The 13448-nt window shown below is 38.1% G+C and overlaps 1 protein-coding gene across 1 annotated transcript in view; it reads left to right on the top strand.

Annotated features, from left to right (window-relative positions):
* The window catches only part of OTOGL (otogelin like), a 94391-nt gene continuing 80943 nt past the window's right edge, over window positions 1–13448 (top strand). Inside the window, exons 1-8 of the mRNA XM_058805944.1 lie at window positions 1–79; window positions 1036–1075; window positions 2162–2210; window positions 4299–4356; window positions 6059–6157; window positions 6793–6947; window positions 9633–9754; window positions 10912–11117. Of these exons, the coding sequence (XP_058661927.1) occupies window positions 1–79; window positions 1036–1075; window positions 2162–2210; window positions 4299–4356; window positions 6059–6157; window positions 6793–6947; window positions 9633–9754; window positions 10912–11117 (808 nt within the window). The remainder of the gene's footprint in view (window positions 80–1035; window positions 1076–2161; window positions 2211–4298; window positions 4357–6058; window positions 6158–6792; window positions 6948–9632; window positions 9755–10911; window positions 11118–13448) is intronic.

The following is a 13448-nucleotide window of genomic DNA, read 5'->3' as shown; positions in this document are numbered from 1 at the left end:
ATGAACATTGTAGGAAAGCTCAGTTTAATGATACCGTGGAGTATATTCTTGCTTCATTCACTGCTGTCCACTTTGCAAGGTAAGAATTTTATTCTATTCTTTTGTGGTAATCCTAATTTCTACAAATATTTTTCTAAATATTTTAATATTACTGGTTATTTTTTCTATCTTCTTTTTTTGACCTTGCTGGAATTTGTAAATGCAATTTAAACAAGTATATATCATCATTCTCTCTCACAGGTGCAGAAACCAAAATATAAATTCTTTTTAAGAGCCATTTTTTACATCTGAATTTGTTAGAAAACAATTATTTATGAACAAAGTCTAACTTTCTTGCCTTTCTTGCTGTTATTGTCAGATGAGTAGCATTTCATGGTTTTCAATAAGGTAAGATTTTATTTGAACAGACTGCACCTGAAGTTTGTTTAAACATTTTTAGACTGCTAGGGTAAATAATTGCTCTTCTAGTTATAGAAATCATCTTACTTTCTATATAATGCAACTGGATCTCATATATAGTTTCCTTGCTACAATTACAAATATTTCTAATATAATATGAAAAAGTTTTTTGTGGTTTTGTTTGGTTTTGTTTATTTGCTGGCTTGTTTTAAGCACAGGCTCATTAAAATTATTTACAATTCAGTCTTACAAGCAACAGTCAGTAAAGTATTATAACCCTGGAGGTTTGACTCTGGAAAGATCTGTGTACCTGTTTACCTGTTTACCTCTTCTATTTTTTTGTTCTGTGCCTCTAAAGAACTATGAGCTCTTTTTACTTCTTCATGGTAGCAGGTACCAGAACTACAACCATGAAACCTGCAGGTAAAGACTGTGTGAGAGGATCAAATTCTTAGGAAGGAATGAATATAGTCCTACATTCCTTGGATACAGAGTTTCTACAAAAGTGCCCTGGAAAACTCAGGATTCTTAAACCCCAAAATTCAATAATGTTGTTTTAAACTTGACATTGCTTGCCAAGGGGAGAGTGATGCTGTAAAAAAAAAAAGTTTAACTTTGTGATTTTTTAATCTACAGGATCTTATTGCAAGCTTCCTCTTTTGAGAAGAACTTTGAGGTAAGTTTTTATTCCTTATTTGTCAAGTCCTACAAACATAACAAGAATGAGCAAATGCAATGCAGTGAAAGCTAGAAAGCAAAATATAGCCTTGAATTCAATGTGTAAAATGTCATTTACATGTAGATTGGATGTAGAACACACTTTCAGAATGTTTACAACTCTTTCCCAAGTATTTACATAATGGGCATGGGTCCTCTGTTTGAAAAATGGAGGTCCTTATGAAAAATGATACTTCTATGGTCTCGAGAAAGCTTAGAGGAATAATGGAATGAAAACAGCATGAGTTCATGATTTCATGACTGGAAAAATACATTAAATGAGTATCCATCTACAGTTTTAACTGCATGACAAAATCCTAGCTGCTATTTGAAGCACAGAAAAGTAAGTGCTATACAGCCTTAAAGTAAACATTTTCAATACTAATTTTCACATAGAAGCTGAAATCCAAACAAAACCCAAACTAGGCAATGTTCCTGATCCCATTGAATTAAATGGGATCTATGCCATCATTTTCAATGGAGGCATCAAGTTGGACGTAGCTTTGTGTATCTTATGACTTTCTAATACATCTAGTGGACACACAGGCATGTCAAATGATATGCCATCATGAAGTGTTGATAGAACTAAGTGTGTTTTATAGTTTGATGCTCTTGTTTCTAAACTTAATCACAAATTAAAGTCGGCTCCAGCTGGAGAGTCAACTCTTGCTATCAAAAGCACCATCAGAGTATATTCAAGCAACACTCCGGGGAACTTGTAGCCACTGACATGCAGCATGAAGTAAATATGAAGCTGGTTTACAATTTTGTATCCTGTTGTGTAAGTCTGTTTTGCCTATTTATGTCTCCCCAAAGCTCCAGGTATCTCCCTGTCCAAGCAGAGATTGGAGTGCCGCCCAATTCTGTAAAATGAGATACTGTCAAAACAAAAAAAAAAAGAATCACCTTTTTAAATGTTAACCTGAGAAAGACCTCTTTGATAAAGTGATGGTAATCAGAGAGAAACACTTCTCTCTGGGGACTTGCTTATTCAGGTTGCTCCAGGGACCTTTGATAATACAAGATCCCTTTTGTTTTCTTCCAGAACTGAGTCTAATGCAACTCGACAGAAAAGAGATCTTGTAACAGCCGAGGTAGGTTATACCTCCAAAAGAAGGAGGGTGGGGAAACCCTCCTCCTTTTCTGCTCTGGGCCTTTGCCATCCTTACAAATGACCCTTTGTGGGGAGATGGGCTGCGGTAACAGGAGGACAGTGAGGAGGAGCAGCTACTCCCCACCTGCTCACCCCACCTGAGCCGTGACCTAATGCCTTCACTCTCCCTCAGCAAAGCACTCAGCAGGGACCTACCCTGCCAAGCCGACTGACACACAGCATGGGAAATAAACCCAGGTCGTTCTCTGTGTTTTGTGGGGGTGAACAGGACCTGGAAAGCTGTTTGTGTTTGTGAGAGGCACAATGGCTGTGCCACTGGCAAGGCTCCCTCCTGGACATGGTGCCCTCGGTGGCTCCGGCCTAGCCCTGGTTCCCATCGCCCTGGCCCCACGCTGCCTCAGTGCTGCATCCCAGCAATGTTGTGCTGAAATTCAATCCTAAATGGAGGAATCTTGTTCCCCCACTTGTACACACTTGGGCTATGGAGCCCAGCCAGGGGTTATAAGCCCTTTGAAGGGGGTAGGCAGGAAGCCAGAGGTGGTCCCGCCTCAGGGTGTCCTGGGGAGCCTGCAGGCCGAACCAGGGTGATTTTCTCCAAGGCCCTTTGAGATGTGTGTGCTGCTAGGGAGTCAAAGGCAGCTGTGAAACACTGCCCTGAGGTAACCGAGCCCCTGGGAGAAGCAGGGCTGGAGGTGTCCTCGGAGGGCCCTCAGCAGGGAAGAGCTATTGCACCAAGGATGCTCTGCAAAACAGCGCAAAGGCCTAAAGCAGCTTTTGTGAGGCGGGTGGCTTGGAGTTGCTATCAGAAAAAATGGGAATGGGCCTTGTTGTGCAGGGAGGGAAGGGACACTGCACCTAGCACTGGACCGTGGGCACCAGGGATTTTGGTGCAGGGGCCTTCCAGGTGGTGATTCAATGAAATCTGTTTCAGTTTGATTTTAAACAGATTGTACTACTTGGAAGCATCCCACAACATATTTCCATTTGAAAAAGCGAGCTGTAAGAGACCTTGGCAAGACCTAAAATGTTCCTTGCACATTGTTGTTAACTTGAGATCCATCAGTTCAAACTTGAGATGTGGAGAATGAGTGGAGTCAGGAGGGAAGAAAGAAATTAGTTTACAAGCAAAGACTAAAAAAATTTCTTAGTTGTACAGCTGAAGGCTGGCACTTAAGTCTGTGGGAACTGCAGAAGGTAACTGTTTTTTCATAGAACATCAGATAAGAAATAAATAACAAACAGAGGAAAGAAGAGCTATTTAAGCAAAAAGGACCAGATTTATAAAGAAAGATACTTAAACTGGCCATGGATAAACGTAAGTGGGAAACATTGAAGTGCTCAGCACTTCAATCCTGGTAAACTTTCCAGTCAGTCTAGTGGGGGCAGAAGCCCCAGAGTACTTGCAGTCTGGAATGGGATCATTGGAAGGGAAAATGCGATGTGAGAAGCTGCAATATCAGAGGGCTGGGCCAGATGCAAGGCTTCCTCACAGTGTGAGGCTCCCTGCTTCTGAACAGGAGGCAGATCAGGCAGATCTGCTTTCTGTTTTGTTTGGGATGAACGAAAATGCAATTCTGAAGGATGTCAAGGAGAACACAAAATCCATTGCAGCTAGACTGGCCATAATGGGATGATCTGGGTGCAGCATGGAGTATGAGTCAGGGGAGTGGAAGCAATAGAGGGAGCCCTTCAACAATGGGTATTTGAGTGAAATGAAAAAGGGAGGTTGTACTCTCTCCCCTTCTTTTCCTTCCAAACATAAATGCAAAACTTTCCATGTGGAACCTTGGTGATTCACTGGAACTGAACGCCATGGATGAGAAGCCAGTAGTGATCTCACATAGCAGCTGTATCTTTCTCCAATCTTCTCAAAAGACACTGTGCTTCTTCTTCCCAGGCTGCTAATCCCTCCAGTAGCAACCATAACTGTGCCATGCACTGGCTGAGATGTAAATTACTCTTCTGTATTTAAAGTTCCAACCCAGTGTTTGAGTGCAAGGCCTCAGGTTTTGTCAATTAATTTTTAAACCACAAACACCCTGATTTGGCTTTTATGTTTCTCTGACAGGTTCAATCTGCCTCTTGGTTGCACCATCATGGGACCCTGATGCGGAGTCCACCAGGAGGTCAGTGCTGTCACCCTCATCTGCAGGAGGAGAGAACCCTGAAAATGCTGCCTCCCTCCTCTGTGTTACCATGGGCTGTGGAAGCCCTCTTCTTCGTGCCACTACAAAATTCTCTCCTGTCTCATTTTCTCATTTTATTCATGTTAAATATATATATAAAAAAATCTGTTAAAATGGTACTTTCCAAATAGGGCCTTAAAAACTAAATCTGGACACCTAAGAAAGCCAATCTTTTGAGATTTTGTGGGGTTTTTTTAAAGTTTAATTTTATAACAATTTTTAATTTCTGCCACTTTTTTTCTGGCCTTGTCAGAGGATGTAGGTGTATCAGAGAGTCTTATAACTGGTTGTGCAAAGGGAAATGAATACTCAGGAAATGAGCATGAAGCTGCTCCTGTATGGATTTAAGCATTGGACAAATATGTAAAGCAGGTTTAAGTTACAGAAATTTTTGCAGAAGAGTTCACTGTAGGCAACTTCAATTGGAATTTTGGTATCCTTCTTAGAAAATGCCCAGGCAGGTGCCTTCTTTTGCATTTTTCTATGTAAATGAATATATGCAATTTTACAACTAAAAATTCTAAAAACAGCAAAAGATTTCCCCATTAGGGCTGTTATAGAAACAATGGTTTTTGCTTTGTTGGTATTTTCAGAGTATCTATGTATATTTGGAAAGCAGTTCTTAAATGGAAAAAATTCAAAGCTAAGCATGGAAAGGAATTTTCACAATGACAGATGATATTCCTAACCACTGGTATCTTCTTTGTCCCTTTACTGTAAAGGTCCCATTTTTTTTTCCCATTTAATGTCACTAGCAGCTTTGCTGTGCCTCACTGGAAGTGGAAGGGCCTGTTTATTTCATTTACTTCCTGCATTGTGCAACACTTTTTTAATCCCCATCAGCAACATTGGAAATTTTGAATGTATGTAGAGTTTTAATCCTACTCCAAGAAGGCAAGCAACTCTCTGCAAAAAACTGGTGAAGTTTTGCTTTGGGACTAGCTTTCTTCTCTAGTTTTGGGGAATGATGATTTAAACCCAACTCAATGAATGATTAGTAAATGACTAGGAGTTCATAGCTTTCAAAAAGACTATAAAATCATTTAATGCTTTTGGAAAAAATTACTAATTATAACATAAAATAAGCCATTCCCATGGAATCTAAAGTCTCTGACTCCAGTCACCTCTGAAGCAGAAATAACCTTTTAGCTGACTATTTTTTTTAGAATGTGGGGAAGGTTGTTTAGGACTGATTTTGACTCTAAAATATATATTCTGGCCTGTTCATAAACTGAATGTACCCTTTGCAGTAAGGTTTAGGAGGGAGAAGCTGGATATATGTATAAATGATGCTGAATTTAGGGAATTAGAATGATCTGTGTCCTGTATATTTTGAGATCAGCAGGACTGGGATTTGATTTCTTTACATGGGAACTTGACCTTTTGTTTGCTTGGAGGAGGTTGACCTTTTGCTCCTTTGTTAGTTTATAAGTCTCAAACCAAATGAGAACCTTACTTCTCTTTTAACTAAGGAATAAGAAGGATTAAATTAAGCATATGTTAAAAAATGGAGATAGTGGTTGGTTAATTTTTTCAGCTAATATGGCAGCTCATGATTTAACAATAAAAAAATTTGGCTAGGATCTCTCAACCTCTTTGAAAAATACTGTATCTACTAAAAGGCTGGAACACTTCCTTGCAGGTTCATGTCCTCAGGAGTGCCTTAATGGAGCAGCCTGCACAGAGGGAGGTGACTGTGACTGTCAGTTATTCCAGGCTCAAGGAAGCAGGTGCCAAATTGGTAAGTTTTTGGGCCAAAATAGTTTAGTATCAGCTTTCAGGAAGATTTAGGATGCAGATTTTGAAAAACTACTGTTACCAGCATATTTGTGATTATTCTGTAGCAGGACTCTAATTTGGCCAGTAGCTAGGAGGATTAAAATTATATGCATTATTAGGGACATATATAAAACAACATCAGAAATGTCTGCATTTTGTACTTGGGCTGTAATGATATATAGATACCATAACAGATAGACCATTGTCTAGTATTATCTAGTAGCCAGACAGATTTTTTTTTTTTTAAGTTAGCTGAATAACCAAAAACCACTGCATTTCTTTTAATAAGCAGTGGTTTATTGCCAATTAAATCACCTACTATTTAAATTTAACTAGTTTCTGGAATCTGCTGTGTGTAGGGATCAACAAGAATTGTCTTCCAGGATGTGCAGAATATCTAACTCCCTTGCTTCTACTTGTAATTAAAATGTCTCCACTGAAGCAAATAAAGATTTAATTATGATTGCACATGGCTAAAACTGCAGACTTAGGACTAAAAAAGAGTACTGTCTATAAAGTTGAAGGAGTAAGTCGATCTTTTGCACTAGCTAGTTTTTGATGACCACGCTTCTTGTAAACTCAGTGTGTTCTCTCCAGTACCTAACACTGGCAAGGACCGAGATGGGATTTGCAAATCATGGGGACAGTATCATTTTGAAACATTTGATGGCATCTACTACTACTTCCCAGGGAATTGCTCCTATATATTTGCAAAAGACTGCAGTACTCTGGAGCCCCAATACACTGTTTGGGTAAGTATGTAAAATACATTAGAAGTAAGTATGTAAGTAAACATAAAAATAAATAAGTAAAATAAGTAGACAGACAGTAAATGTATCAAACTGAGCATTAATTGCTTAAATATAAAACTGTGGAAATGTGGGAAACTTCTGGAAAAGCCTAAACTTACATGCAGTAACTCAAAATACTAATGTAATTATAATCAAAAGAGTCAGTATATTAAAAACAGTATTTCTTTCTCCTTCGATCCTTAATGGGATATTGGCTCTCTCCCTTCTGGGAGCTAAAGTGGGTCTTAAACAAGACCCCAGAAACTTTAATAAACTTCAGCTACCAGGCTGTAAAAAAATATTGAGTTGCTGAGTTTCTGAGTTGCTAAGTGCAAACAGCTATCACTTGCCTAGTAGCGAGGAACATGAACGTGCTAGGCCCTAATTCACAGCTATTGGCATGCTATGAGAATCTGTTTCCCTGGCCTATGGGATTTGCTCCCCATCTTGTCCCCTCGAGGGATTTGCATTCTAATTTTGGATTACCTCTACGTCATGCAGAGAAGATTAACTACTCAAAAGCTTTCAACTTGACCTATGTATGGAAAGCACTCTTTTTAGTCATTTATTCAAATTGCTGAGTATCCATGGTTAATGACTGTGGGTCAGGGAGAGTTCAAACCTATACCCTCTTTGAAGAGAGATGCCCTATTTGTCAGGCTGGTGGTTACTGTGGGGAGGGGATACAAGATCATTCTGTTACCTTATTCACAATGGCTGGGATTTGGTGCTGATGGGGCAGGGAAGAGGCGACAAGAGGGGTCCTCATTTTGAGCCCATGTGTGTACAGTGGTCTTAGGCATGAAGGCAGATCTAGATGCTGATTTCTGCTCTGAGGACTGTTTTCCATTTATAAACAGATGACCTCTTCTTCCCTCAGATAACAGCACTTAGTGAAGATAAATCTACCATTAAAACTGCCATTTCTACCTACTCAAGTTACGGAGAAACACTGTTACACCTGCCTTTCACAATTTCATTTTAATTATTTGGATTCTATATGCAGCTGTGACCTCTTAAAGGTTTTCAGAAAGTGCTGTAGCAAAGTCCAAGACTATATTAAAATCTGGAATCAATATGTCAGTGGATTCCAGTGGCTCTAGAAAGAGAGAAGGTTCTATTTGATTGCTGGAAAAAATGTCATGTTTTACTAAAAACTGAAAATGTTTACTCAGCAAAGTCATAAGTAATGTGAGACTGTAGACAGACTGGGCAATGGAGAGACAAAAACCTTGCCAAATCCTAACATTATGGTCCTTCTGGCTTTAATAATCAACCCCAAAAGAGGAGAAGAAAACATAAGGATTATTTTGATTTTCCTTTATTGTGTTTCTGTCTTGGGATGGGTTTACATAGAAGCCATTTGCCAGGTCTAATAACTTTTATGTTGTCTTTAATTATGATTATCTTTATACATGTAAAAGCTCTGAATGCTTTTCCTGATCTAGCTTATTTCAGCCAGAGAAACAGTAACTGATTTTTACTTCCAGATTTAGTGTCAGTCAAGGAAGATTTATTCAAGTATTCATGAGCACTGTATGTGTTTACTCACAGATGTTTTCTTCAAAACAGTTACATTTACAGCCTCCATCACTATGTTGGTAAAATGTTCCCAATTACAAGTTTATTTAGCTTAACAGCACTGTCAAGTAAATAGGTAATGAAATTCCCATCCTTCTCAAAGAATGATGACACACAAACTAACATAAGTCATATTTGAGCAATTTAATCTCTGTCTATATTTGATTCTGGGAAATGATAGGCATCTAAGATGTAAAACACATTTCTCTCTTCCTTCAGTGGTGTCTAAAATAAGCTCATGAGCTTTTGAAGCACACTAGGACATCCTACAGGTTTGGGTGGCTCATTCCCCCTGAGATTAATGAAAACTGTAAGCTTTGCTCAAGCACAAACCCACAGTTTTCAAGTCCTTAGAGTACTGTATTTGAGCAAGATAAATTGGTATATGACTAAGCCAATCCCCTGGCTCATATGTATAGTGGAGAAAAGCACACTTCAGAAAAGTCTACCTTTCTTCATTAGCAGGGCTGGAAAGCCAATGCAAAATGGATTTTAACAGGTCCATGTAACTTAGATGGTTGCTGTAATCTGTGGGAGCTCTTCAAAATCTCAAGAAATCCTGAGTGGTTTAGGAGGCCATGCTGTAGTTCAGCTTGTACCAGTCTCAGCTGGCAGGGAGAGTGCTGCTATTACACTGAGGTTCTGTATGGTTTGTAATCCTGTTTTATAGATCAGATCTCTAGACACAGAGAAGTAGGGGTGTTTCTTCAGTGCAAGTAGCAAGCTCCACCTTTGGCCTCTATAAGCTAGCTCACTACAGTGTCTCTGAAGTTTGTCAGTGTAAAATGCCTGACTCCTTTATCCAGTATTCAGACCACTGGCCTGTGATGATATGCACTATTAAACAGTTGCTGCATTTCTCAGTAGTACTCTGTAGTGTGAACTTTGAGTTTTGCATACCTTTGTAATTGTGACTTTGCAATATTCTAGGTATTTATTTTTAAAGCTCTTTCATTACTTGGAGCATAAAAATGTGAAATATCATATATGAATTTAATAAAAATGGTACAAAATTATTGAAGACAAGCGTTTACTCTTATTGTGTGTCTGTTTTTTCCCTCAAAGGTTCATAACAGTCCTCACTGTTATGGTTCAGTATATACTTGTCATAGGTCTATCAGCTTATTTTTTTCAAACCAAGAAGAAATAATGATTTCAGGACATGAAGTAAGAAAAAATGGAATCAGGTAAGTGTTCTAATGGTGAGTTTTAATATTTTATTGGGAAAAAGATAAAGTGGAGTTTGGGAAACTGAGGATTCTTACACAATCCAGATAAAATAATTTGATCTGTACCTCTACTGATCCCTTGCTGTTCTGTATTGGGGCTGATAGTGCTCTAGTGTGAGCAGCTGTGACAGTACTGATGTCATACACGAGTGAGGATAGAATACACTGCATTGACTGTGTTCAGCTTCTCAGCTGTAACCTAACAATTATTTATTCCTTCTTTTTACAGACAAAGTCTGTGTCAGGCAGTCCCAGCTAATCCCTGGTGCATCCAGATAGCATTTTGAACAAGTCAATCATTATTTATTCTTGGTAGCTATGGCTAATATAAGACATGATCATCTTCTAGATGAGTCTGAATTGGTTAAAAAAAAGATCTTAAGCCCCTTTGGGGAAAAAAACTCCACAAAATATCTCTGAGGTACATCAAACCTCCAAATTTACCTTTCTTTTTGTAAGAGAAAGATGTGTCTAAGGTATCCTTTATGCAAATTAAGTATATTTTACTGATTGATAAAGTACAGAAATTTCAAGAAAGTTGTTGAGGTGCTTTTGCCATCCTCTTTGTAATGCCTTTAGTATCTGAGAATGGTACCTCTGGTGATACGTTCGACCCAACAGAAGCAACTTTGGAAGACTGGGATTAGATCTGTGCTTATTATTGTCCAGTGGTCTTTCCCCAAAGGAGGAAGAGGTGCAACTTTTTTGTCAGGGGTGTTTTCTGTACTGCAAGCTCCTCCTTTTGCAGATGTCTAACCCAGTGATGACCCAGCGCCCAGAAGGGCTGGTGGTGGTTTCTTGCCCAATGCAGCATGCTCATGAACTCAAGCATTCCTCAATGCGGTGTGCCAGGCTTTGAAAGCAAAGATGCATTATTCTTTTAAGCCTATAATTGGTACAACTGATAGGTGCATACAGCAGAAAGCACTCATTCTTGATGTTTGACATAGAGAAGTAAATATAAGATAGTAAAAACATGATGAAGAATTGAATGGAGTGACTGTGCACACCCAGGAAGAAGTGCTTGTTGAGTTAGAGGTGATGTTTTATGTGGTATTTTTCTAGCATGAACCTCATCTCATCTGAGACCTTTGATGTACACTATATTTTTCCAGATTAATATTGCCTCAGACAGTTGGAAATGCTTTCATTGAGAGACTGGCTGACTATATTCTTGTGAAGACTACCTTTGGTTTTTCTCTTGCTTGGGATGGCAACTCTGGTATTTATATTAAGCTGACAGAAGATCATAAGGGAAAACCTTGTGGCCTTTGTGGAAATTTTAATGGCAATAAGTATGATGATCTGATACTTCAAAACAGTAAGTAAATAGCTTACCCTTACTTTGTGTGAACACTTTCCATGTTCACTTTAAATACAATGCTGTATAAATAGAATGTTGTAAAAAGTCAGTCCTGTTTCAGTTATTTCAGTAAAATAGTATAGCTACTCTACTTTTACTTCTCCTCATCATTAAAGATGCAAAGGGAAAAGGTCCTTGTTCAGGAAAGTACTTGTATGTGCATTTAAACCTCTTGCTCAGCTAAGCACTTTGGGTATCTTTATCCTATTGCCTTTAAACAATAAATACATAAACAAATATTTATGGTTTTCTCTGTGTTTAAAGATGGAGAGGAAGAGCACCATCTTGAGTCATTCTCTTAAAGCAACATCTTAAAAATCCTAGTTGAAATAAGTAAATTTCTAGGGTGTTTCCTGGGAGTTCTTGTATCCCCTTCTTGGTATGGTGGACTAAGGGCCTTGGACTACACTCTAGAATGAGGAGCTGCTTTGTGCTGTGTCTGAGGCAGAGATGACTTTTTAAACTTGTATTCTGTAGCCTAGATAGGGAAGACTCCACAGGGACTTTTGTCTTATTGCAACTAATGTGGAAAAAAAAAACCTAACAAGAACAGGCTTGAAAATATGAGGATTTTTCTCACTCTCTTATACAAACAAAATAAGATTGTCTTACTTGTTATCATTAACTGCTGAGAGAATCTAGCCCCATGACTCTGCGTGTGTTTAAGTCACAGAAGGTATCCCACAGTAACTTTTTTCCCTTTTTTTAATGGTTGATGGTGGAGCTTTAAAACTTCCTTAAGGAAGGAATGCTCACTCTACGTATCTTTGCAGATTCTTTAAAAATCTACCCGAGTATGGATTTTTCATAGCTTTTCCGCCATGAGAGCAGTAAGTTTTGTGCAGTAACTTCTGTTCACCAGAGTACAGTATGTTTAATAACCAATTTAGTCTACTGATGTGTAATAATAGAGAAAAATAATATTTGGAGGAAATAATGAATTCATGTGATCTCTAAAATTCAATAATTTCAGTATCTTTAGATGTATTATCTGTTATAAAAGATTTCCAGCTCATACTTGTCTTCATTTTTGGAACTGAATTTTTTCACCATGATCATTTCATGTAGCATTTTTCTTTATCCCACATGGTAGCATTATTGCAGTGAACGACTGAGAACCAAATGAATTTAATCTTGAATCAGTTGTATAACATGGTGCCTTGACTCTGCAAATACAAAGCATGGAATTCTGAGATCTTCAAAAGAATAGACTGCTAATTCAGATCCCTTCCAAGCTGCAACATTTTTCTAAGAATTTCTAAATCTTATCAATCATTTGATATAATGATTTCTCTCTCCCAGCTAAACTACTTCCCTGAGTAGTGTAAAGGTAACTCTTACATCTATCCTGAATCTTCCAGAGTCTAAATGCTCATTATTTGTTATGCTTAAATAAATAAACTGCTGAGAGGCATATAATACTCCATTTCTAAATACAGTTTAAAAACAAACTCACTTTTTGTTTCCTTATCTTCACCTTTAATAGCACCTTTGTGTTGCTTTAATATGGACTGTATCTGTGTATAGAACTGTTTCAAGGACAATGATTTTATTATGTGGTATTTTTTAAGACTTAAACGTTTTTTTCAAGCCATGTCAAAATGTACATAAAGTATTTTTAATGTTCTTGTAGAATCAGAGTTATAACAACAGGTTCATCTCTAGATTAAACCCCAACCTTTTGTGTTTGGGAAAGGTTTTCTGCATAAAGAACTACTCTGTCAGAGAGGAAGAAATATTTTAAGTCTCTCTCTCAGTCATAAGCAAAACAGACTGATGGTTAGGATATTATAATCATTTATTTGTGGAGATCCAAGTATATGTATCTCATTAGTGTGCTTTGTGGCTTTCCACATTTCAGTATCCAACTTTGTACTTCTTGTGCTAGAAGTTAGATTCAATTTTCTATAGTACAGCTCTGTGGAAAAAAACCCTCTATCTGATTTCATTTCAATGTCTTGTCTCCTAGCCATGCATGGATATAGATATAGTAAGTCTATAGATAGTATAGACTTACTGTCAGGTTCTTCATAGTGGAGGCAATATACTGTTTTTAACCTAATAAAGAATGTAGAGAAAATACAATATTTAGTTCTTGCTGCAAGTATATGGGAATTTTGTGTCTGTTTTTTTACTGCCAACCTTCTAGTATGTTCCTGTATCTAAGCCTGTTGCCATGACTTCCAGTCATGCATCTTGTTCATTAATTCTCCTGTGCTCGTGCTGTGAGGAGAGCTGGGCATCTTGTGCCTGTGTGTTGTAGTGTTTTTCTGCAATCAGGGAAAAGGA

This window comes from Ammospiza caudacuta, chromosome 5 (assembly GCF_027887145.1).
Source record: "Ammospiza caudacuta isolate bAmmCau1 chromosome 5, bAmmCau1.pri, whole genome shotgun sequence".
In the NCBI taxonomy this organism is placed as follows: Eukaryota; Metazoa; Chordata; class Aves; order Passeriformes; family Passerellidae; genus Ammospiza; species Ammospiza caudacuta.
This window is presented reverse-complemented; position numbering and strand designations above follow the sequence as displayed.